Here is a 26,842-nt window from a genome sequence, read left to right on the forward strand (position 1 = left end):
CTGTAATCATCTTCTGAACAATCAGTGGGCGCAGGCTCTTGAACACCGAGGAGCAGACGTCGATTTCTTACGTATTGTCTGCCCTGAGAGGTCACCACATAGCTGTTAGGTTGAGCAGCATGGCCCTGTACAACTGCCAGTTTGTCGAAACCGCGAGCCGTCTGCATCCTTACTGTCTGACCCTGTTGTAGGGGTGGAAGGGTATGGGCATTGCGGTCATAGTATGCTTTGCTTTCCTTTCTCCTCCTGGTAAGAGCTGCCTGGACGTTGCTGCATACAGAGGGCATCAGTCTGTCTTTCAGCTCAGGAAGAAAAGTTCTCGTCCGTCTAGAGAGGAGCAGTTGGGCAGGTGATGGCAGGTCAGCGCGTGAAAGGTTACGCAGGTGGAGTAAAGCAGCCTGAATGTCACTGTGCTCTCTATGGCATTTCTCTAGCAGATGCTTGGCGGATCGCACAGCACGTTCTGCAAGCCCGTTGGATTGTGGGTAATATGGGCTACTCCGAATGTGCTCAAAGTCCCATGCACGTGCAAAACCAGAAAATTCGCTACATACAAACTGCCGTGCATTGTCTGTCATGAGCGTCTGAGGAATGCCATGGACGGCAAAGTGTCTCTTAAGTTTTGCAATTACAGTGACACTTCTCATGTCGGGTAGATGGTCAAGCTCAAACCAACCAGAGAATGAGTCCACTAGAACCAAATGCATTTTGCCATGCCATTCAAATATGTCCGCCGCAGTGAACATCCAGGGAAGATCAGGAACATTGTGTGGTTGCATCGGTTCATGTGATTGATGGGGTCTAAGGGCGTTACAAGGAGCACAACGAGAGATTGCTCTCTCGATATCATCATACATCGTGGGCCAGTACATTGTTTCTTTTGCCCTGCGTTTTGTGGCCGCCAGACCTGGATGGCCTTGATGTAGCTGAGTCACGTAGTAACTTTGTAGCGATGGTGGTATCAGGAGTCTCTGTCCTCGAAAAATCAGTCCATCTTCAACAACAAATTCCTCTCTCATGGAAAAGAATGGGCGGAGGTCATGTGAGAGCTCTTTGAAGGAGTTTGGCCAGCCATGCATTATCATGTTAACAAGTCTTTGGCATGTGGGATCAGATTTTAGAACAGTTCGGAGTTCCTCTGTCCGCTGTGATGAGAGAACTTGAAGTGTCATTACCTCTAGCAGGTCATCCGAAAGGGGAGGGTCAGTGGAGGGGAGATGAGCACGTGATAGGGCATCAGCGACAAAGAGTTCCTTGCCCCGTTTGTAAATCACGTTGAGACTGTAACGTTGGAGCTTGAGCATCATACTTTGAAGACGTGCTGAGGCGGTGTGTAGCGGCTTTTTTAAAATTTGTGATGAGGGGCTGGTGATCTGTTTCCACGGTGACAGGTCGGCCATAGATGAAGTCATTGAACTTCTTAGTTGCAAATACTAATGCCAACATTTCTTTCTCGATTTGGGCATACCGAGATTCAGTTGGTGTTAGGGCGCGTGAAGCAAATGCAACAGGAGCGCCCTGCTGAAGACACACAGCGCCGAGTCCATGTTGGGATGCGTCAGCTGAAAGGATGACAGGTTTGGTGACATCAAAGTATTGCAGAACTGGGGGACTGGATACAGCGTCCTTCAGCTTTTGGAAAGCGGCATCCTGCAGCTCATGCCACGACCATTCCACATCCTGCTTCAACAATTCACGTAGAGGGCCTGTAACGTCACTATAGTGAGGAATGAATTTCGATAAGTAGTTGGTCATACCAAGAAACCGTTGTAATGCCTGTTTGTCCTCAGGTTTTGGCATTTGGCGAATAGCTGTGGTCTTGTCGGGGTCGGGTTTGACGCCATGAGCAGTCAGGAGATGGCCTATATAAGAAACTGAGGTGACACGAAATTTGCACTTATCAGGGTTTAATTTCATGTTACAGCCGCGGATTTTGTGGAGTACCTGTTTCAGTCGCTCATCATGTTCCTGTAGTGTGCAGCCCCAGACTAGTATGTCATCTACCACAATTTGACATGGTTGTGCATCAAAGAGCTGCTCCATGGATCGCTGGAACACTTCACTGCCAGTGGAAATTCCGTAAGGCATGCGCAGGAATCTGTACCTGCCAAAAGGCGTCATGAATGTGGTCAGCTTCGAAGATGCCTCGTCCAAGGGGATTTGCCAAAATCCACATTTTGCGTCGAGGATACTGAAAACCTTGGCACCCGGCATGTCAGCGATGACCTGCTCAATGGTTTTCAGTGGATGGTGGGGCCTTAGGAGTGCCTTGTTGAGATGCACTGGATCTATGCAGATTCTTACAGAGCCATCTTTCTTTTTGGCAGCGACCATGGCAGACACCCATTCAGTGGCTTCGGTTTCAGGGGTGATTACACCCAATGTAGTCATTCTCTCAAGCTCTGCCATTACTTTCCCCTTCATTGCTATGGGCACTTTCTTAGGTGCACAAACGGAGGGCGCTATTGACATGTCTAATCGCATGTGATAAACAACAGGCAGTTTACCAAGCACTGTGGTGTCGAACAGATCACTGAACTCTTGTACCTCTGGTTCTTGGTTTTGTACTGCATGCACCTGTGGTCCTAACTGTATCAGACCCATGGCTATACTGTCTTGCAATCCTAGTAGTGGTCTCACATTGCGATTTACAACATGGAATTTTAGTTGGCCTTGTTCACACTCTAGTATCGTTGTGCCCTCAGTATTGATGGTCTGCCCACCATATGCAATGAGATTAACTTTTTCAGTAGTGTTTATGTGAGCTGAGGGTGCAATGAGATGTAACTGGTGGGCGGATATAACATTGCACTTGGCACCTGTGTCCACCTTCAGTTTCAATTGGCCAAGCCCGTGTGTCAGTTGTACTGTTGTGAATATTTCACCTTTCTGCGAAACATCATCCACTGTCTCACAATAGAAAGTGTCCTCAGGGGCATCCAGATTCGTGCCTAATTCATTCACCCGATTAGGCTTATAGTTTCTGAATTGTGCAGTAGTTCGTTTAGGATGGTAATCACGAGTTTGTGACTGTGGTGCCGTTTTGTATGATGGAGTTGATCTACAGCATTTTGCAAAATGGTTCCATTTTCCACAGTTGTTGCATTGTTTATTGAAAGCAGAGCACTTGAGTTTATCAGGGACGTGATATCTGTTGCAATTGATGCAGCGCTCTTGTACTGCACATACTTCAGTCTCGTGTTTCAGTTCTTTTGTGCTCTTTTCAGATTGCTCATATAACAGGCATATATTAACTGCAGAGTCCAGCGTCAGATTTTTTTCGCGGAGCAGCTGTTTCCGCACGCCGTCACTTTCAATCCCGCAAACTATGCGGTCACGGATTAGCTCGTCATTTAAAGTTCCAAAGTCGCATTTTTTTGCGAGTAACTTTAAGGTGGAAACATACGACTGAATTGACTCACCAGGTTTTTGGTTAGTCGTGTTGAAAACGTGTCTGTCCATTATAATGTTCTTTGTAGGCAAGCAGAGTTCTGCAAACTTTTTCAGTAATACGTCGGGATCTTCTCTGTTCTCTCCCTCTGCAAACGTGAAAGCCTCGGATTTCTCCACCGCGTCGGGGCCCGCTAAATTCAGCAGAGTGTACGCCTGCACCTTTTTCGATTTGTCTGATAGACCAGCATTACAATATATGCGCCATTCTTTTTCGAATTTGCTCCAGTTGTCAGCAATGTGCTCGTCGAAGATGAGCGGATCAATACGGCGGAGACCCTGTGCCATGTTCGACCTCTTCTGACACCATGTAGATTTATCAATAACTGACACAAAGCAGACTAGATTTAACCGAACGTGTTCCTTGTTTTATTTTTCTCTTTTCTTCACCTTACACTCCTGCAACCCTGCACTCTGGTTCACCCCGACCACACCCACCTTCCCATGTAACACCACCCTTAAAGGGCTATAGCATTTATCAACTATGATATAACATTTATCAACACTACAGGATTGATTAAATAAACTGTACAATTTAGAGATGAATATTTCAAAATGATTGCAGGCAGTCAGGGATTTTATGGAGTCATGGACAGCCAATTCCAACCTGTGAGCCATACGATGGATTTTAGCTTTGGAAATTCAGATTTAAATCTAGTAATGACACCAGACTTGCACCCTGTCAAAACTGAGGCCCCATCAGTTGCAATGCTTATGAGTTTTTTTTTCTAAGTCATCATCTAATAAAGCTGTCTTTAGGCTTTGTCTCAATGCATCATAAATGGAACTGGCATCTGTACCCTCCTTTAATTCAACAAGATCTAAGAAGATGTTCTCAACATCCCCATCACCTGTAACATCACACCTGATAAATACTATCAAATAGGCCAGTCCAAATACTGTGCTCTCATCAACTGTCAATGAAATGTGGGAGTTTTTTTCTTAAATGTTCTTCACTACCACTTTTTTTCATTTCTGTGGCAATGTGGTTCACAATTTCAGCACAAGAATGATCTGACCTATGCACATTCCCTATGACAGCACCATTAAGTTCTTGCAGAATCATGAGAGGTGGCATCTTTCTGAAAGCTAACCTTTCTTTCGCTACTGCATATGCAGTTCTGAAAGAGCTGGTTTTTTCTTGCACTAAAGCTGCACTGATTTCCAAAATGGCTTTTGGCAGGACCTCCTTTTGTTTATGTTGTGCTATCTCAGTAGACTTCTGGTGCGAAGCACTATCTCTGTGTTTGTATTTTTTTTTTTTTGCTAATGTCCTTTTGCAGGTACTCCCCACTGCCCCATTAACCCACATTCACTAGCAAAATTCATCCCCGGACATTTAGCAAAGTCTTTGTGTCTCTGCATGGCTTGCAAACAAGGCATCCATCTTTTATGTATAACCAGGGGTTACGTTCTATCCAGCCCTGCCATTGCTCTCTGGTCCAGCAGTGTGGTGTCTCTGTCCTCTCTGTCCCTCCATCTCCAATGGCCTTCAGACAGAAATATTTGCTTGTAAGACTAATTTCATTCTTGATGACACAGTAGGCCTTAAAGGGATTATCTGGAGTGAATCAACCCACAGCCCTGTTGTTTGATGTTGCAGAGTGCTGTAGGGAGGTATGAGAACAACAGAATTTGGTAAAACATTGGCCAAATAGTGAAATAACAGCCAACTCTAACTCACGAGGGCAAGGAAGCCTTGTTTTAGTTTTGTTCTTCTATGCCCCCATTAGTTAGCATTAGCTAGCAGTTTGCAAATTCGGTTTACATGCACCAAATTTTCTCTTTCCTTTACCTGCCCGGACTATGAGTTGATTCAGTCCAGACAATCCCTTTAAGTACAGCCTAATTTCTAACTCACCTCTTGGCCACATGCTGCCTGCTCAATGTCCTGCATTCTGCCCTCATCCTGTTGTGTGCCTACTGCCTGCTCAGTGTCCTGCATACTCTCATCTTCCTGCCGTCTCCTTTCTGCCTGATGAATGTCCTGCCCACTGTTGTTTGCCTGCTGTCCACCTGCTGCGTGACGAATGTCCTGCACACTGTTGTCCGCCTGTTGCCTGCTGAATGTTCTGTATACTGTTGTCCTGCCGTCTGCCTGCTGAATGTCCTGCACACTGTCATCCTCCTGCCGCCCTCCTGCTGCCTGCTGAATGTCTAGTGCAATGTCATCCTCCAGCCATCTATCAACTGCCTGCTGTATGTCCTGCACTCTGCCTTCATCCTGTCGTCTCCCTGCGGCCTGCTCACGGCTTTCATCCTGTGCCTCTCCTGTCTGCTGGGCACCCCTTTCCTTAACACATATTCAGTGTATAAAACCTAACCGCACCTACACTTTTAATGTAATTGTTTGTAGATCTTAGTGCTAATATTTCCTGCTTACTCTTTTAGCACCAAAAAAGTGCCTGATGTCTGTGTGCCCTGTCCTTTTCCTCATAGTGTCTCTGTGAATAAAAAAATACCTAGTTTCATTAAGATAGTATTATGGTTCTCAGATGAAACTACATTTATCAAACTAAAAATATGAAATAATAGAATGTAAAAACAATACTAACCGATTCAAAACAAATTCAAATACTAGCGTACTATTTAGCCTAGGCTACTTGGCTCTTTTTATGTTTCCACAGGTTTCACTGATGTTATGTAGGTAGGCTTAGCTACATCAGACCCTCTTGTGCATAATATAAAAACAACACGGATCTGTGCCAAACTAATTTCAAAAGGGCACAATCATTTATTCAAGATAAAATGAGAATGGACACCTAGGCTATGGAGTTCATCTCCTTGGAAATGACAATCGATTTTACCTCACCACAATGTAAAGCTTGATTCAAATAGAGAATTATCTTGCTACCTAACCTTGCTAACTAACCTTGGTAACTAACCAAAGGTCCACTTTACTAGCCTCAGTGGGTAAGTAGCAGGTAAGTAGCCGGTAATTCAAAGTATGAAGACGTGACGAGCTATGAAAGAACAAAACACGTTAATAAATGAAGGTTGTAAAATAACACATTTTATACCATGGTCTGGGTGAATACTCGATTCCGATTGGCTGCAGGGTGTCCATTAAAAAGTGATAGAGGCCACCTAATAAATAAACCGTCAGGCGTAACCAGGGAAACCAAGTTATTGTTTGTAAAAACTTTAGATTTCGATTGTAAAACTAATTAAAATATAAACTAATGTTTTAAAAATGTGTTATTGGCAAGTGACCATGGTATAAGTGGGTTAATGCCCTTCGAGGTGTCCATTTTCATGTATTAATGGACTTCGGCGGAGGCAACCATCCGATTGGTAACCGTGTGTCGTCCATTAATACCTGACAATGGACACCATGAGAATTTTCGGTTTCTGTGGTAGCACCCCCACACACACACACACCTCCACAATGGCTGTATAGGTGCACTGGAACAATCCTTCCCAAAACGCATTAAACTTTTGTTTACAAAGACGTGAAACTCACCGAGTGGTCAGGGGTGTTCACTGATATATTCACACCAAAATCGCTGCAAAAGATGCTTTCCAACAGGTTTGGATGTTTGGACTTGTATTGGATGTGCTGTGAGGTACGGTATTACTCCACCTATTGTGTCTATTATTCAAGCTCTCAACGGAAGAATGTACGGGTGTGAGGCGTTTGGAAAAATAGGTCCACAGTTTTACAATAGCTGCTTTCCGACCAAGTAGTTACAGGAACTTAGTTATAGGAACTGTCCACTTCTAAACAGGTCTATGAACTACTCTCCCCAAACTCGGTTTTGCTTTTTGCGTTCGCACTGGCCAAGTGGCTATAGGAACTGGTAGGAGGGGTAAGGGAGTGACACAAGCACGGTGACTTTTATTTTGACGGCGCAACGGACCTTTATTTTGGCGACGCTGAGAACGCCAGAGCAAACAATGCTCGCATTCTCTGTGTTCATTAGTTAGCGATCTGTCTAACAGTACTGTTTAATATGTTATTAGATAGAACTGTTATAGAAAGTAGACAGTATATGAAAAAAAGGTTATTAGCCTACATAATCATGTTTGGCTTGGTCCCCTCAAAGTTGCGTTGGATTTTCTCTTCAGCATTTAAGGTTTAGAGACCCATCTATCACTGTTTTCCATGTTTGTATAGTTAGTTTCTGGAGTAAATATAGGCTATAATCTGTGTGTTTACATTCTAGCTGTTTTAAAAATGGCGGGTGCTGGTGTTCCGCGTGCATTCGGTCAATCAGCGTACACTAACGTCATGGGTAGTTCCTATAGTGCTGGTTTAGACCCTACTCTGAAGTAGGACCTAAATTAGTTCCTCCAAATGGAGTTCCTAGAACTAAAATCGTTCCTAGTTCCTGCGGTGCGAACACGCCGACATCCGGGTACTTTACACTGTAAAAAATTCTGCTGTGATTTTACAGTAAATTACTGGCTACTAATTGCATTACTTTCACAGTAATTTACAGTAAGAAATTTAATGTAAATTATAGTAAAATTACACTTGTGTACAGTGATTTCACAGTTAATTATATCACATTATTACTGTAATTTCACAGTGATTTATTGTGTTTCGGCTATAAAAGTAATGCAATTAGTAGCCAGTAATTAACTGTAAAGTTACAATTAAATACAGCAATGCAATGTGATCACAGAAAAGTAGTAATAAAAAAAACAAGATTAAACAATGCTTTCCTCAATTGTTTTATTTTTTACAATTGATACAATAATATCACAACAAACATGTTGCATTAAGCTGTTAGGACTACATCCCAAACTCTAACTTGACTGACACTATTCTCAGAACACAGATTCTAATTCTAATTCTTCCAAATGCAATGACACAAGAACTGGTAAAGGTGAATGTGTATGTATGTTGAATGCATGTTGGCTTGTGAATGTGTGTTTTACCTTATGAATGTGCACAGGTCAGGTAATGGGTAAGGAGTAAGGACCCAAAAAACAAAACTGTTTATTCATTTATACTGGCAGCGACCCCAGAAGGATGAGGCAGATTAAGTGTGAGAGCAGGCAGGAGTAGGCAACGAGATTATCAGTCCAATAAACACAGGGAAAATCCAAAACAATAGCCAGGTAGAAGGTCTCAACCATAAGGGCAGTCCAAAATATTCAGTGGCAATATGGCAGGTGAAAATGAAGAGAGGCAACAATGACTGGAGCAAATGGAAAAAAAGCACAAAATCTGCTTTGCCATCCATTCAAAATCCACAAGTTTTCGCAATAGAGAACAAACTTGCTGATCGATGCCACCCTGCTTCTTTTTGGATTTAGATCCTGTGTCAAGGTTGATGCCCAGGAAGCACCTAAGACGACAAGTAAAAAAGTTACATTTCAGAGTCTGATAGATTCCCTATTTATTTTTATAAATTTGAAAAAGCAGTCTAACTTCACAATATATTTTACAGTGATTATTTTTCAATAATCCATTAAGTTTTTCCACATTTGCTGATCACAACAGCACATGCAAAATACCTTAGGTAAGAGGTGCTGGTCCTGTTGCTGGGACAGATATCCAGGAACAGGAATGAGCACCCTTTAACATAAGGCGTTTTAAAAATAGTCTTAATGTTATGGACAGAAAAACAAGAGTCATGATATAGAGTGAAATAGGATTATTAAACTTCAAAAAGTGATAGTTTAATTAAAGAAATGCAATGCACGCTTGCAAAAGCGTAACGTAATGCGATTACAAGACATGTGACCAAGTGCACATCACAGAGCGATGGAAAAGGTGAGCGTTTGCAGTTAAAAACTACATAATTATCGTTTTGTTTATAAAAATGATCAATCGTTTCAGATCAGAAGACTTTTATTTGTCGACTGGAATCGTGTGGATTATTTTGATGCAGCCTAAATATGCATTTTGGACCAGCTGAATTTTAAGCTGCAGATAAATAGTCACAAATGTTAAAATGTCATTCACAGAAATAAAATGACAGACACAAACTTGTACTCTTTCATTCACATTCCCAGTATACACTCAATTAGGCACTTCCAGCTTCTCAAATCTGCCATTTCAAATTGCCGCGCCTATCTCTCTTACCGCCACTGAGTTTGAAAATGCAAAAGTTAGTTACGCATCTAATATATCGCAAAAAAAGTTGCAAAAGTCAATGTGTGAAGATTTGATATTGCAATGGCAGATTTGAGAAGTGCTTAATTGAGGTTGTGCTGCGAATGTGAATGAAAGAATACAAGTTTGTGTCTGTCATTGTATTTCTGTGAATGACTTTTACATTTGTAACTATCTGCAGCTTAAAATTCAGAATGCATGTTTGTGACTATTTTCTGCAAGTGCTGATCTCAACATTCAACAAGTTTTCACATTGGAGATGTGAGTGTAAATTTTAGTGTACAAGTACAAATATTAATTGTACAAGTTCTCAAATTCACATCTAATCTCGAGTTTTGCTACTCTTTTACCTTCATAAGATCACGCTGGCAATTGGTGGGAGAGGAGTTGAAGCTGGCCGTTGGGTCTGTGTGGAGGACTGGTCTGGTTCTCGTGGATCTGATCCGATGACTGTGCCGATGACTGTTGTGTCAACAAGGTCTTGACAGGCGTTTGTTTCTAGGTCTCGTCTAGTTGTCATGGTCTCTTCTGACATTCAGGGCTCACTGTGTTCATCTTAGGGTGCAGGTCCAGCATCTGATCTGGATACGGACTAGATCCGGCTGACAACAGTAACCTCGGGATAAGAATGAGACAGAGAGACTAACATTAGCAAAGATGCCATTGTTCATTGTTATGAGAAGTGTTTCCGGTTCTGGTTGAGCTAATTTATGCGGCCTAACAATCCTTTTTGAATTATATAGGATTATAGGGATTTTAATGATATAAATGTATTATGTTTATGCTAGGTTAGAGAGGTGTGTTTTTAATATAGATTTAAACTGCCAGAGTGTGTCTGCCTCCTGATCAACACTAGGAAGACTTACCTTGTGTCTGCTCCTCGATCTACTGCCAGTTAGACGGCTGGATCCACCAGTCCATGATCCCTCGACCTCCATTTCAGCAGCATTAGCTGTCAGGGTTTCTCTGAACTGCATCTTTTAAATAAAGGAATACATATTGTGAAGTCATTATTAAATCTTAAGCATTCGTTTTTTATGTGCATAGGTTTGATAAATGTTGTTGTCAGAGTTCACGCAGCAGTATATGCAAAATATCGGTAACAGTTTACAATAAGGTCTCATTTGTTAACATTAATGTGTAACATTAATGTGTAATTAATTAAGTTAATTTGTTAACATTAATGTGTAACTAACATTAATGTGTAACGACTGAGTGCGTTGTTGTGTTTGGAGCTCCGTCGAATTAATTCAGAAACCTTGTTTTTCTTCTTTACACTCTTTTACAAACGAACTTTTCTCATTTTTATAGCGTGTGAACATATCTGGAATACTATTCTCCTTAAAAAACAATCGGATTGCTCTGATATCGCTACATATATCCAACCTTTCGAACTTCCGCTACTAGCCTTAGCCCGCTAGCATTACACGCGTGGTCACGCCTATCGATCGACTTATTTACACCCGTATCACTGAAAGCTATAATTCGCCATTATAGCACATCGGCTATAATGGCGAATATAACGGATGTGTGTCTAACGTTACCTTTGAGTGCAGGTGAGGACACCTTCGAGCTGCATTCTGTGCAGTTAGAGCTGGAATCCGTGGAGAAGCAGATCCGCGACCTACTAGAGAGACAGGCCGAGCTACGAGATCGACGATTCGCGCTTGAAACATCACGCGCTGATGCTCACAAGTCAGTGGTTAGTAACCTTTTGACTCCGACCTCGTCTACTCCATGTGTTTCTCTGCCCAGGATGCGATCATCCCTGGTTTCATTCACTCCGGCACCGACACAACAACATGGACCCTGGGTGATGCCACAGCGGAAGACGCGGGCCAGGACCAGAGCTAGGACCTCTCCGCCCCTCCCGGCCTTCGAGATCTCCACCCGGAACCGCTTCTCCCCTCTACGCGAGACGGAACGCGACGCTGTGATCATCGGCAGTTCCATCGTCCGGCATGTCCACGCTACCATAGGTAAAGGTAAGGTGCGCACTCACTGCTTTCCTGGTGCTCGTGTTCTCGATGTCGCTGCACAGGTTCCCGGGATTCTGAACGGTGACGAGCCCGTCAGAGCTGTCGTGCTGCACGCGGGAACGAACGACATCAGGCTACGGCAGTCGGAGGTTCTGAAGAAGGACTACAGGAGCCTGATCGAGACGGTACGCAGTACATCGCCTGAAACAACGATCATCGTGTCAGGACCGCTTCCCACTTACCGACTAGGACACGAAAGGTTCAGTAGATTATTTGCTCTAAATGAATGGTTAATGTCATGGTGTAATGAACAGAGACTGCTCTTTGTAAATAATTGGAATCTTTTCTGGGAGCGACCTAGGCTCTTCCGTGCTGATGGCCTTCACCCCAGCAGAATCGGAGCGGCTCTTCTGTCGGACAACATCTCCAAGACGCTACACACCATATGACTAGTAAGTCAAAGTCCAAATCACACTCTTTGCTGTCCAAATTTAATTGATATAAGTACCAATGTAGAACATTATATTGAAACTGTGTCTATCCCTCGCTTAGTGAGATCAAATAATAAATCTACTGCAGGATCTAGGAAAAATCTAATTGTGATTAAACCAGAAAATCTCAATATTAGTGAACAAAAACAATTTATAAAGCTAGGTCTTTTAAACATTAGATCGCTTACACCTAAGGCGGTTATTGTAAATGAAATGGTCACAGATAATAGTTTCGATGTACTTTGCCTTACTGAAACCTGGCTTAAACCAAATGATTATTTCGGTCTTAATGAGTCTACTCCTCCTGGATACTGTTACAAGCATGAGCCCCGTCTGATTGGTCGTGGCGGTGGTGTTGCTATAATCTATAAAGATATTCTTACTGTTACTCAGAAAACAGGTCACAGGTTTAATTCGTTTGAAGTTCTTGTACTAAATGTTACTCTCTTAGATGTAAGAAAGAAATCCCTATTATCTTTAGCCTTGGCTACTGTATATAGACCGCCAGGGCCTTACGCTGATTTCCTAAAAGAGTTTGCAGACTTTCTCTCAGATCTTTTGGTCAATGTCGATAAAGCATTAATTGTTGGAGATTTTAACATACACGTAGATAATTCAAATGATGCGTTAGGGGCTGCGTTTACAGATTTATTAAACTCCTTTGGGGTCAAGCAAAACGTCACTAGTCCCACTCATCGTCTTAATCATACGCTAGATTTAATTATATCATATGGAACCGATCCAACCGATATAGATATTGTACCGCAAAGTGATGAAGTCACTGACCATTACATGGTCACTTGCATACTACGTACCGCTGAAATTTGTCATGTTGCGCCACGTTATCGACCAGGCAGAACAATCCTTCCAACCACTATAGATAATTTCTCAAATAGCTTACCTGATCTATCTCAGCTGCTCAGTGAACCCAAACAAACAGATGAACTAGAGGAAATGACTAGCACTATGAGCACCATTTTCTCTAGTACATTAGACATCGTTGCACCAATTAGACTAAAAAAGGTTAGAGAGAAAACTAAAGCACCATGGTACAACAGTGCTACGCATGTTCTAAAGAGAGAAACTCGTAATTTAGAGCGTAAATGGAAACAAACTAATTTAGAGGTCTTTAGAATCGCGTGGAAAGACAGTACGTCACGTTATAAAAAGGCCCTAAAAGCGGCCAGGGCTGAGCATCTCCGCAAACTAATAGAAACTAACCAAAATAATCCTAGGTTTTTATTTAACACCGTCTCTAGACTAACAAATAAACAGACGTTACCGGAGCAAAATATTCCGTTAGAGTGTAGTAGTAATGATTTTATGAATTTCTTCACTGAGAAAATAGAAAGCATCAGAAACACAATTGTAAACGTTCAATCTTTAATGATGTCTTATGATTCAGCCTCAATTATCACCCCGCAAGAACAATTACAGCGCTTTGCAACTATAGGACAGGAAGAGCTAAATAAACTTATCATTGCATCCAAACCAACAACGTGTTTATTAGATTCTATACCAACTAAACTATTGAAACAAGTGTTACCTGTAGTGGAAGAGCCTCTTCTCAATATTATTAACTCGTCTTTATCCTTAGGTCATGTTCCAAGAATATTCAAGTTGGCAGTTATAAAACCTTTAATTAAGAAACCACAATTAGATCATAATAACCTAGCAAATTACAGACCCATTTCAAATCTTCCATTTATGTCTAAAATTCTAGAAAAAGTTGTGTCCGCTCAACTGTGCTCTTTCTTGCAAGAAAATGATATCTATGAAAAATTTCAGTCAGGATTCAGACCGCATCATAGCACAGAAACTGCGCTCGTTAAAATCACAAATGATTTACTTCTAGCTTCTGACCAAGGCTTTATCTCAATACTAGTTTTACTTGATCTTAGTGCTGCGTTCGACACTGTAGATCACAAAATACTCTTAGACCGACTACAAAACTACACTGGTGTTCAGGGACAGGCATTAAACTGGTTTAGATCGTACTTATCGGACCGTTACCATTTTGTCTGCGTAAATGGGGAAAAATCGAAGATAACGTCAGTAAACTATGGTGTACCGCAAGGATCTGTGTTAGGCCCTCTGCTATTCTCAATATATATGCTACCACTTGGTAATATTATAAGAAAACATGGAATTAATTTCCACTGTTATGCTGATGACACTCAATTATATATTTCATCACGACCAGATGATAACAATAAATTATCTAAATTAACAGAGTGTGTTAAAGATATAAAATACTGGATGACGTGTAATTTTCTGCTATTAAATTCAGATAAAACGGAGGTATTACTTATTAGTCCAAAAAACTGCACACAAAACCTCTTACAATACAACTTTAATTTAGAAGGGTGTCCTGTTACTTTATCCTCTACAGTAAAAGACCTGGGTGTTATATTAGACCGCAACTTGTCTTTTGAAAATCATATTTCATATGTTACAAGAACAGCCTTTTTCCACCTTAGAAACATTGCTAAGCTACGTAATATGCTATCTGTTTCTGATGCAGAAAAGTTAGTTCATGCATTCATGACCTCGAGACTAGATTACTGTAATGCTTTATTAGCAGGTTGTCCTGCATCCTCAATAAACAAGCTACAGTTAGTCCAAAATGCCGCCGCTAGAGTTCTTACTAGATCAAGAAAATATGATCATATAACACCAATTCTGTCGTCTCTACATTGGTTACCTATAAAGTTCCGTATCAATTACAAAGTATTACTACTGACCTATAAAGCCCTAAATGGTTTAGCTCCCGTGTATTTAACGGAACTTCTATCGCCCTATAATCCATCACGCTCTTTAAGATCACTAAATTCGAGGCTTCTGGTTATTCCTAGGATATCTAAGTCCACTAAAGGAGGGAGGGCGTTTTCACACTTAGCTCCTAAACTCTGGAATGGCCTTCCTGATATTGTTCGAGGCTCAGACTCGCTGTCCCAGTTTAAAACTAGATTAAAGACGCATCTCTTTAGCCAAGCATTCACATAATACTTACCTTTTATACTACAGTTGAATCAGATTGAATGCATTAATATTGCGAACAGCAGCTACGCTAATGATTTCCCATATGCTTTTCTGTTGTTATCTCGGGACGCTAGTCCCGAGGTAAATACAGATCGTCAGCTCCAGTTTGTATCCAGCCTCTCATGGAAACTACAGATTCTCCAACACCCGTGCAGAGACGACTCGGCGCCTGTGAAGAGACGACTCGACGCTGGCGATATGTTTATGCCCTAAATACATGATTAACTAACTGTTTTTCTCCATGTATATTTCTGAAATGCACTTTCTGTAAAGCTGCTTTGAAACAATATGTATTGTGAAAAGCGCTATACAAATAAATTTGAATTGAATTGAATTGAATTAACTAATATTACCAATACATTTGTTACAGTATTTGTTAACATTAGTTAATACAAATACAACTGTTCAATGTTTGTTCTTGTAGTTCACAGTGCTAATGTTAACAAATACTGTTTTATTTTAAATGTCAAAATGAAAATGAACTAAGATTAATACATTTTGAAGTATTACGCATGGTTACTCTGTTAACTAATGTTGAAAACTAATATTAACAAATAAAACCTTATTATAAAGTGTAACCAAGACTGCAAAAACTGTTGGTGTCAGATTCCAAACAGTGCGATCAGATAAACATGAATTAAGTTAGTATGTTCGCTCATAATCATCATATATCCCCACTGCAGTAAAATGTTAAACCATTTTAATCGCATTATACAGTGATATATACTCTTTCATTTTTTCTTTCACTCTAAAGTGCACCTGCTCTAAAGCAAATTACGTTGACGTTAACGTAACATTCAATAAAAGTCGAGCAAAAGACAAAGAATTAATAAGCTGCACTTATCTATAACGCTTTCCCGTTTCGGAGCTCCCCACAGAAGTGTTAGCTACAACAAAATAAGTCTTTTTTAATTTCAGATTGTAACGTTAATGAGTTGTCTCCGCGGGTGTTATGCAGCAGCGTGGTGGTCAGTGTAGTAACGTTAGTTCGATTCACAAGTAAATGACTCTTTTGAAATGTTAGTGAATCAAATCTATGCACCGAAAGCATAGTCCGACTCCTATGATTCGATAATCACTCGTTGAAAAAGACGAAATAACTGACTAAATTTTAGCAAACAAAATGGAATATAACTACTAAATATAATTTCATTAGCCAACATTACAGTGCACTGGATCCAGCTCAACAGTTTTTCTAATAAAACAAATACACAATCATCCTAAAATGAAACCGTAACGTTAGGCCTTTTCATCAACACTCCGTATCTCCGCGACCGAATGGGTATTCTGATGTTACGAAGGCCTAATTACCATCGCAAACCATCTCAATTAAAACATCAAACAATAGAACAATAAATGAATGAAATTACTTACCCGTTTTTTTCAGCTGAATGATTCCTCCCGGAAACGAAATGGTCTGCGACGCGTCTGTTGGATCATCCTCAGGATTTAACCGCCAAAATCTCTTTTTTTCCAGTTTTTTCGTGGCCCGCTTGTGACAAAACGAACTCGGGTCGAAGGTACACACAGCTACACCGAGTATGGACCTGACACCATTACAACTGATTTCAGCCGAGGCTCAGGCTGGCCCATACAGAAAAAGCCGTTGGCCCAAAGTTCTGTGCTTGCTATCTGGGTGGGGTCTTCGTTCTCAGCTGAACAGCCTATTTTTTTTTTACAGTAATTTGCTGTCATATCACAGCAGATAGTAAAAAGTCAGTGAGCGAATCCACATTACTGTGAAATTACAATTGTTTACAGTAAATCAATTAAAACAGTATTTTACTGTAAAAAAACACAGTTAAATATTGTGAAAGTCTGGAAATATTTTACAGTGTAGCCAATAGTTCTAGGAACTGTGAAAAGGTTCCTCCGGTCGGAAAGCGGCTATTGAATGGTAAAACACCTGTTGGAAAGCATCTTTTGCAGCGATTTTTGTGTGAGCATATCAGTGAACACCCCTGACCACTCGGTGAGTTTCATGTCTTTGTAAACGAAAGTTTAATGCAAGGATTGTTCCAGTGCACCTATGCAGCCATTGTGGAGGTGGGGGGGTGCTAAAACAGAGATCGAAAATTCTCGGGACAGCAGCATGTGTCCAAATTGCAATCTTAACCGTTCTGTTTCATCAGAAACAATCTGAAAACAGGGCTTTAAGAGTAAAATACCGAACTAGTCCTTTAAAGATGCTAGACGTTGTTTCAGGGCCTCTGCGGTGTCCTTTAACCAGCTCAGTCCTGGATCTGTTTCACTGGGCGTTTGCTAGTATCAAAATCCAAACTTCATCAAAATAAAGATATTTCTAGGAAAAAGACTTGAGACTTGTCTTGAAAGTTTTCCGAATCTCCACAGAATGGTTTCGTTTTACTTAAGAAAAATTAAAAATTCAGAACCAAGACAATAAATTCAAAAAAGGGAAAACATATTACTAAAGTAAAAAGTTTGGGGCTGTCATTATAATGCAGCAACTCTTTACAAGGTAAACAACTGGCCTTGTAATTGTCCAAGTTTAAAACAAGTTTGCTAGAAGAAGTATTTTCTGCAGCTTGCGCTAGAAAGCTTAATATAAATATTAAAGCTGCAAGCAGCGATGAAAGGGCCCTCGCACCCGTGCCATCAACACTCGGTGGCTTTAGGAAGACAGAGCATGGTTGGGAAATGTACATTCAAGGAGGTATATATAGTAAGAGTATGTCAAAGTCAGTTACAAAATGTTTTGTATAATGGTGATAATAGCATGCTTCATGACTCAGCTAAGTGTTGCTAGCATGTTTAGTCTGTTTCTAGCATGCTTAGTACACAATAATTATGTGGTTAGTACTGCATTACAGTGTTAACCATGTCAGTTTCTGTTGCCAGTAGGTGGCGTTATGGCTATAACTGAATATGAGCATGGATGTGTGTTCAGGACAGAACTCTTATCAAACGTGTGAAGTTTGGTGCAAATTGGACATTGCCTTCTTGAGTAACAACAAAGTCATGTTTCATTGAATTAACATTCTTTAGCACTTAGCTAAGCATTGTTAGCATGTTTTAACATGTTTCTAGCATGTTTAGAACTCAATGGCATTTTTAACATGTTGCTAGAACGGCATCAAAGTGTTAAACATGTCACTTCCTTTTGCCAGTAGGTGGCGCTATTACTATAACTGAATTTGAGCATAGACATGTGTTCAGGCCATGATTCTTATCAAATGTGTGAAGTTTGGGGCAGATTGGACATTCCATGCCTGAATTACAGCAAATTCCTATTTAATTGCAATAATAGCATGCTTTAGCACTTAGCTAAGAGTTTGCTAGCATGTTTTAGCATGTTTCTAGTATGTTGTTAGCATGTTTAGCACTTGCTGGCACTTTTTTATATGTTATTAGGAGTCCATAACAGTGTTAAACATGTCACTTCCTGCTGCCAGCAGGTGGCGCTATGACTGTAAGCATGATCATGTGTTCAGGACAGAACGCTTATCAAAAGTGTGAAGTTTGGGGCAGATTGGACATTCCTTGCCTGAGTTACAGCAAATTCATATTTAATTGCAGTAATATCATTCTTTAGCACTTAGCTAAGTGTTTGCTAGTATGTTTTAGCAAGTCTCTAGTATGTTGGTAGGATGTTTAGCACCTACTGGCATTTTTTTATATGTTATTAGGAGTCAAGAACAGTGTTAAACGTCACTTCCTGTTGCCAGCAGGTGGCGCTATGACTGTAACTGAATATAAGCATGGTCATGTGTTCAGGACAGAACGCTTATCAAAAGTGTGAAGTTTGGGGCAGATTGGACATTCCATGCCTGAGTTACAGCAAATTCATATTTAATTGCAGTAATATCATTCTTTAGCACTTAGCTAAGTGTTTGCTAGTATGTTTTAGCATGTCTCTAGTATGTTGGTAGGATGTTTAGCACCTACTGGCATTTTTTTATATGTTATTAGGAGTCAAGAACAGTGTTAAACGTCACTTCCTGTTGCCAGCAGGTGGCGCTATGACTATAACTAAATATGAGCATGGACATGTGTTCAAGAGATAACTCTTATCAAACGTGTGAAGTTTGGGGTAGATTGTACATTGCCTTCTTGAGTAACAACAAAGTCCTGTTTCATTGAATTAGCATGGTTTAGCACTTAGCTAAGTACTGCTAGCATGTTTTAACATGTTTCTAGCATGTATAGAACTCAATGGCATTTTTAACATGTTGCTAGAACGGCATCAAAGTGTTAAACATGTCACTTCCTGTTGCCAGTAGGTGGCGCTATTACTATAACTGAATTTGAGCATAGACATGTGTTCAGGCCATGATTCTTATCAAATGTGTGAAGTTTGGGGCAGATTGGACATTACATGCCTGAGTTACAGCAAATTCCTATTTAATTGCAGTAATAGCATGCTTTAGCACTTAGCTAAGTGTTTGCTAACATGTTTCTAGTATGTTGCTAACCTGTTTAGCACTTGCTGGCTCTTTTTTATATGTTATTAGGAGACCACAAGAGTGTTAAACATGTCACTTCCTGTTACCAGTAGGTGGCGCTATTACTATAACTGAATTTTCTCATGTAAATGTGTTCAGGACAGAACGCTTATCAAAAGTGTGAAGTTTGGGGCAGATTGGACATTCCATGCCTGAGTTACAGCAAATTCCTATTTAATTGCAATAATAGCATGCTTTAGCACTTAGCTAAGAGTTTGCTAGCATGTTTTAGCATGCTTCTATTATGTTGTTAGCATGTTTAGCACTTGCTGGCACTTTTTTATATGTTATTAGGAGTCCATATCAGTGTTAAACATGTCACTTCCTGTTGCCAGCAGGTGGCGCTATGACTGTAACTGAATATGAGCATGGTCATGTGTTCAGGACAGAACGCTTATCAAAAGTGTGAAGTTTGGGGCAGATTGGACATTCCATGCCTGAGTTACAGCAACTTCCTGTTTCATGGCGAAACATCGAAATTTGTCAGGTCGCCGAGGACCCGCCCTTTGACGAAAACTCAAGATCTTCGCAATTTAACGTCGCAAAGGCCTTAAGATTACACTCACCAAATTTGAAGATGATCAGATTAAAACTGTAGGAGGAGTTCGTTAAAGTACGAGGCCTGAAAATGGCAAAAACTGCACAAAAATCTGAGAGGAAGTTCAAAATGGCTGACTTCCTGTTGTGTTTAGGGCTATGCTCCAAGAGACTTTTTTGTAGGTATTAGGTCATTACATGTATGTACCGAATTTCGTGCACGTACGTGGAACGTTGCGGGAGGCGCACTCCGTTGAACTTTTATAGGTGGCGCTATCGAGCCATTTTGCCCCGTCCAATTCTGAAACCTATATCAGATATAAATTTTCGCCAGTTCTGACGCGTGTGCAAAGTTTCGTGAGTTTTCGAGCATGTTTAGGCCCTCAAAAATGCAATTAAATGCGGAGAAGAAGAAGAAGAAGAAGAATAATAATAATTAAAGCTGCAAGCAGCGATGAAAGGGCCCTCGCACCCGTGCCATCAACACTCGGTGGCTTTAGGAAGACAGAGCATGGTTGGGAAATGTACATTTAAGGAGGTATATATAGTAAGAGTATGTCAAAGTTAGTAACAAAATGTTTTGTAATGGTGATAATAGCATGCTTCATGACTCAGCTAAGTGTTGCTAGCATGTTTAGTCTGTTTCTAGCATGCTTAGTACACAATAATTATGTGGTTAGTACTGCATTACTGTGTTAACCATGTCAGTTTCTGTTGCCAATAGGTGGCGTTATGACTATTGCTGAATATGAGCATGGATGTGTGTTCAGGACAGAACTCTTATCAAACGTGTGAAGTTTGGTGCAAATTGGAAATTGCCTTCTTGAGTAACAAAAAAGTCATGTTTCATTGAATTAGCATTCTTTAGCACTTAGCTAAGCATTGTTAGCATGTTTTAACATGTTTCTAGCATGTTTAGAACTCAATGGCATTTTTAACATGTTGCTAGAACGGCATCAACGTGTTAAACATGTCACTTCCTGTTGCCAGTAGGTGGCGCTATTACTATAAATGAACATTCTCATGTAGATGTATTCAGGCCATGACTCTTATCAAAAGTGTGAAGTTTGGGGCAGATTGGACATTCCATGCCTGAGTTACAGCAAATTCCTATTTAATTGCAATAATAGCATGCTTTAGCACTTAGCTAAGAGTTTGCTAGCATGTTTTAGCATGTTTATAATATGTTGTTAGCATGTTTAAAACTTGCTGGCACTTTTTTATATGTTATTAGGAGTCCATAACAGTGTTAAACATGTCACTTCCTGTTGCCAGCAGGTGGCGCTATGTCTGTAACTGAATATAAGCATGGTCATGTGTTCAGGACAGAACGCTTATCAAAAGTGTGAAGTTTGGGGCAGATTGGACATTCCATGCCTGAGTTACAGCAAATTCATATTTAATTGCAGTAATATCATTCTTTAGCACTTAGCTAAGTGTTTGCTAGTATGTTTTAGCATGTCTCTAGTATGTTGGTAGGATGTTTAGCACCTACTGGCATTTTTTTATATGTTATTAGGAGTCAAGAACAGTGTTAAACATCCCTTCCTGTTGCCAGCAGGTGGCGCTATGACTATAACTAAATATGAGCATGGACATGTGTTCAAGAGATAACTCTTATCAAACGTGTGAAGTTTGGGGTAGATTGTACATTGCCTTCTTGAGTAACAACAAAGTCCTGTTTCATTGAATTAGCATGCTTTAGCACTTAGCTAAGTATTGCTAGCATGTTTTAATATGTTTCTAACATGTTTAGAACTCTATGGCATTTTTAACATGTTGCTAGAATGGCATCAACGTGTTAAACATGACACTTCCTGTTACCAGTAGGTGGCGCTATTACTATAACTGAATTTGAGCATAGACATGTGTTCAGGCCATGATTCTTATCAAACGTGTGAAGTTTGGGGCAGATTGGACATTCCATGCCTGGGTTACAGCAAATTCCTATTTAATTGCAATAATAGCATGCTTTAGCACTTAGCTAAGAGTTTGCTAGCATGTTTTAGCATGCTTCTAGTATGTTGTTAGCATGTTTAGCACTTGCTGGCACTTTTTTATATGTTATTAGGAGTCCATAACAGTGTTAAACATGTCACTTCCTGTTGCCAGCAGGTGGCGCTATGACTGTAACTGAATATGAGCATGGTCATGTGTTCAGGACAGAACGCTTATCAAAAGTGTGAAGTTTGGGGCAGATTGGACATTCCATGCCTGAGTTACAGCAACTTCCTGTTTCATGGCGAAACATCGAAATTTGTCAGGCCGCCGAGGACCCGCCCTTTGACGAAAACTCAAGATCTTCGCAATTTAACGTCGCAAAGGCCTTAAGATTACACTCACCAAATTTGAAGATGATCAGATTAAAACTGTAGGAGGAGTTCGTTAAAGTACGAGGCCTGAAAATGGCAAAAACTGCACAAAAATCTGAGAGGAAGTTCAAAATGGCTGACTTCCTGTTGTGTTTAGGGCTATGCTTCAAGAGACTTTTTTGTAGGTATTAGGTCATTACACGTATGTACCGAATTTCGTGCACGTACGTGGAACGTTGCGGGAGGCGCACTCCGTTGAACTTTTATAGGTGGCGCTATCGAGCCATTTTGCCCCGTCCAATTCTGAAACCTATATCAGATGTAAATTTTCGCCAGTTCTGACGCGTGTGCAAAGTTTCGTGAGTTTTCGAGCATGTTTAGGCCCTCAAAAATGCAATTCAATGCGGAGAAGAAGAAGAAGAAGAATAATAATAATAATAATAATTAAAGCTGCAAGCAGCGATGAAAGGGCCCTCGCACCCGTGCCATCAACACTCGGTGGCTTTAGGAAGACAGAGCATGGTTGGGAAATGTACATTTAAGGAGGTATATATAGTAAGAGTATGTCAAAGTCAGTTACAAAATGTTTTGTATAATGGTGATAATAGCATGCTTCATGACTCAGCTAAGTGTTGCTAGCATGTTTAGTCTGTTTCTAGCATGCTTAGTACACAATAATTATGTGGTTAGTACTGCATTACGGTGTTAACCATGTCAGTTTCTGTTGCCAGTAGGTGGCGTTATGGCTATAACTGAATATGAGCATGGATGTGTGTTCAGGACAGAACTCTTATCAAACGTGTGAAGTTTGGTGCAAATTGGACATTGCCTTCTTGAGTAACAACAAAGTCATGTTTCATTGAATTAACATTCTTTAGCACTTAGCTAAGCATTGTTAGCATGTTTTAACATGTTTCTAGCATGTTTAGAACTCAATGGCATTTTTAACATGTTGCTAGAACGGCATAAAAGTGTTAAACATGTCACTTCCTGTTGCCAGTAGGTGGCGCTATTACTATAACTGAATTTGAGCATAGACATGTGTTCAGGCCATGATTCTTATCAAATGTGTGAAGTTTGGGGCAGATTGGACATTCCATGCCTGAATTACAGCAAATTCCTATTTAATTGCAATAATAGCATGCTTTAGCACTTAGCTAAGAGTTTGCTAGCATGTTTTAGCATGTTTCTAGTATGTTGTTAGCATGTTTAGCACTTGCTGGCACTTTTTTATATGTTATTAGGAGTCCATAACAGTGTTAAACATGTCACTTCCTGCTGCCAGCAGGTGGCGCTATGACTGTAAGCATGATCATGTGTTCAGGACAGAACGCTTATCAAAAGTGTGAAGTTTGGGGCAGATTGGACATTCCTTGCCTGAGTTACAGCAAATTCATATTTAATTGCAGTAATATCATTCTTTAGCACTTAGCTAAGTGTTTGCTAGTATGTTTTAGCAAGTCTCTAGTATGTTGGTAGGATGTTTAGCACCTACTTGCATTTTTTTATATGTTATTAGGAGTCAAGAACAGTGTTAAACGTCACTTCCTGTTGCCAGCAGGTGGCGCTATGACTATAACTAAATATGAGCATGGACATGTGTTCAAGAGATAACTCTTATCAAACATGTGAAGTTTGGGGTAGATTGTACATTGCCTTCTTGAGTAACAACAAAGTCCTGTTTCATTGAATTAGCATGGTTTAGCACTTAGCTAAGTACTGCTAGCATGTTTTAACATGTTTCTAGCATGTTTAGAACTCAATGGCATTTTTAACATGTTGCTAGAACGGCATAAAAGTGTTAAACATGTCACTTCCTGTTGCCAGTAGGTGGCGCTATTACTATAACTGAATTTGAGCATAGACATGTGTTCAGGCCATGATTCTTATCAAATGTGTGAAGTTTGGGGCAGATTGGACATTCCATGCCTGAGTTACAGCAAATTCCTATTTAATTGCAATAATAGCATGCTTTAGCACTTAGCTAAGAGTTTGCTAGCATGTTTTAGCATGCTTCTATTATGTTGTTAGCATGTTTAGCACTTGCTGGCACTTTTTTATATGTTATTAGGAGTCCATATCAGTGTTAAACATGTCACTTCCTGTTGCCAGCAGGTGGCGCTATGACTGTAACTGAATATGAGCATGGTCATGTGTTCAGGACAGAACGCTTATCAAAAGTGTGAAGTTTGGGGCAGATTGGACATTCCATGCCTGAGTTACAGCAACTTCCTGTTTCATGGCGAAACATCGAAATTTGTCAGGCCGCCGAGGACCCGCCCTTTGACGAAAACTCAAGATCTTCGCAATTTAACGTCGCAAAGGCCTTAAGATTACACTCACCAAATTTGAAGATGATCAGATTAAAACTGTAGGAGGAGTTCGTTAAAGTACGAGGCCTGAAAATGGCAAAAACTGCACAAAAATCTGAGAGGAAGTTCAAAATGGCTGACTTCCTGTTGTGTTTAGGGCTATGCTCCAAGAGACTTTTTTGTAGGTATTAGGTCATTACATGTATGTACCGAATTTCGTGCACGTACGTGGAACGTTGCGGGAGGCGCACTCCGTTGAACTTTTATAGGTGGCGCTATCGAGCCATTTTGCCCCGTCCAATTCTGAAACCTATATCAGATGTAAATTTTCGCCAGTTCTGACGCGTGTGCAAAGTTTCGTGAGTTTTCGAGCATGTTTAGGCCCTCAAAAATGCAATTAAATGCGGAGAAGAATAATAATAATAATAATAATAATAATAATAAACAGAGCAATTCCAAGAGGGTCCTCACACCATCGGTGCTCGGGCCCTAATAAACAGAGCAATTCCAAGAGGGTCCTCACACCATCGGTGCTCGGGCCCTAATAATAATAAACAGAGCAATTCCAAGAGGGTCCTCACACCATCGGTGCTCGGGCCCTAATAACCATTTCTTCACCAGCAACTGTTAAATCCACATCCGACTTCGTTCAGCTTGTTTCTCACCTCAATGTAGACAGACAGCAATCTCATTCAATGTCACTCATGGGTGTGGTGAAATATCATTTATTAGGCATTTAAAAGCTATATTGAGAAAATTACAGCATGAAGAGCTCAAAAAGCAATCAATATTTCATGGCTTTCAGAACTAAAATTATTTCTGATTCAAGCAGAATGAGCATAAAAAATTAAATGAGTTAAAAAATGATATTAGATTCACTTCTCTCTTGAAATTGTTATGGCCTTTTTCTCCAGTGTGAATTTTCTGGTGGTCTTTCAGTTCATCTTCTGTAGTAAATGACTTCCTGCACTGAAACACACATCGCCGTGTCTTTTCTGCTGTAATATTACTAATGAATCTTTTCCTTTGTGTGAATCTTCAGGTGTTTATACATCCTGCTTCGTTAAGCTTGACTCTCTTTGTAAGAGGCTGCAAGTCTTATATAAAACTATGGCAAATCTCAGAGAAGCATGTGCACTCGCTGAGCTGTTACTCCTAAGAGATAAGAAAACCACCATCACATATAGATATTAATAACTACACCTTATTTGCAAGGCAAGTTTGCGTCATGCGTCAAGCGATCCAAATCTCTCCTGCAAATGTAATATTTTCCAATTGGGGGCATTCAAATTGGCTTTCTGACATAAACCCTCTTACAATGTTTATTAACTTTTTTTATTCAGTTTCTCCATTTGTCTGATAACTCGTATCATCTGCTTGCCGTGCCAGTGAAGTAATAAATTTGACTGAAAACGTGTATTGATATGTTATATGAAGATGGGTCCTTGTGTGTTTTCTTCTTCCTCTTCTCTGTTTTCTTGGCTTTATGGACTTTTCTGGCGTGGTCTTTCTGGAGTTGTTCAACTAAAAGATCATCCATAAATATTTCATTTTTATCTGTTACTTTTGAGACATGTAGATAATCTAAAGAATTCAAAATTCATCCCTGGTCCTTCTAGGACCCCACATTTATCCCCACACCATCTATATTTATTTATGTATTTATTTATTTATTTATTTAATTTAATAAATAGATAGAAGAGAAAGTGTTAGTTCTGTCAGGTCCATTAAGTCAAGAACACACAGACAATAAAAATAATTTAAGAATTTTTATTGAATAGATTGCAAACAAGTTGATGTTCCTGAATTGAAATTTGGCGGTATGGCTCTGTTCAGGGAGTCCTCTGACCTTTCATGAGCACCATGAAATAGCAGAGAGTCAGAGGACATCAGCAGCAGCATTAGGGAACGCTCACACAATTTAGGACTGTGAGAGCTAAAATATCCCCCCAAACAAAACCACACCTGGCAATTCTCTGAGATACAGAGGATGATTTTATTTTAACAGTTTATATGCTTAGTAATCTACGAATATATACGGATAATTTGCTATGTTATAATCAGATGAGTCCTGGCCACCCATGAGTTAGCAGAATCAGGGGACAGCAGCAGCAGTATGTTCTGATCAGATGAGGCCCCTGACCATTCATGAATTAGCAGAAGTCAGGGGACAGCAGCAGTATGAGGGG

General features: G+C 40.3%; 1 protein-coding gene across 1 annotated transcript; it reads left to right on the forward strand.

The window, feature by feature from the left end:
* Positions 1–10,122: 10,122 nt before the first annotated feature.
* LOC308696989 (uncharacterized protein) lies at positions 10,123–15,605 on the forward strand. Its single transcript, XM_081376004.1, has 2 exons — positions 10,123–11,948; positions 15,104–15,605. The coding sequence occupies exon 1, from the start codon at positions 11,028–11,030 to the stop codon at positions 11,943–11,945; it is 918 nt and encodes a 305-aa protein (XP_081232130.1). The 5' UTR covers positions 10,123–11,027; the 3' UTR covers positions 11,946–11,948; positions 15,104–15,605.
* Positions 15,606–26,842: the final 11,237 nt, after the last annotated feature.

Source organism: Scardinius erythrophthalmus (assembly GCF_964197995.2).
Source record: "Scardinius erythrophthalmus genome assembly, chromosome: 1".
In the NCBI taxonomy this organism is placed as follows: domain Eukaryota; kingdom Metazoa; phylum Chordata; class Actinopteri; order Cypriniformes; family Leuciscidae; genus Scardinius; species Scardinius erythrophthalmus.

Coding starts and splice junctions, on each gene's coding strand:
- LOC308696989 (XM_081376004.1), top strand. CDS start 11,028: ATGGCGAATATAACGGATGTGTGTCTAACGTTACCTTTGAGTGCAGGT.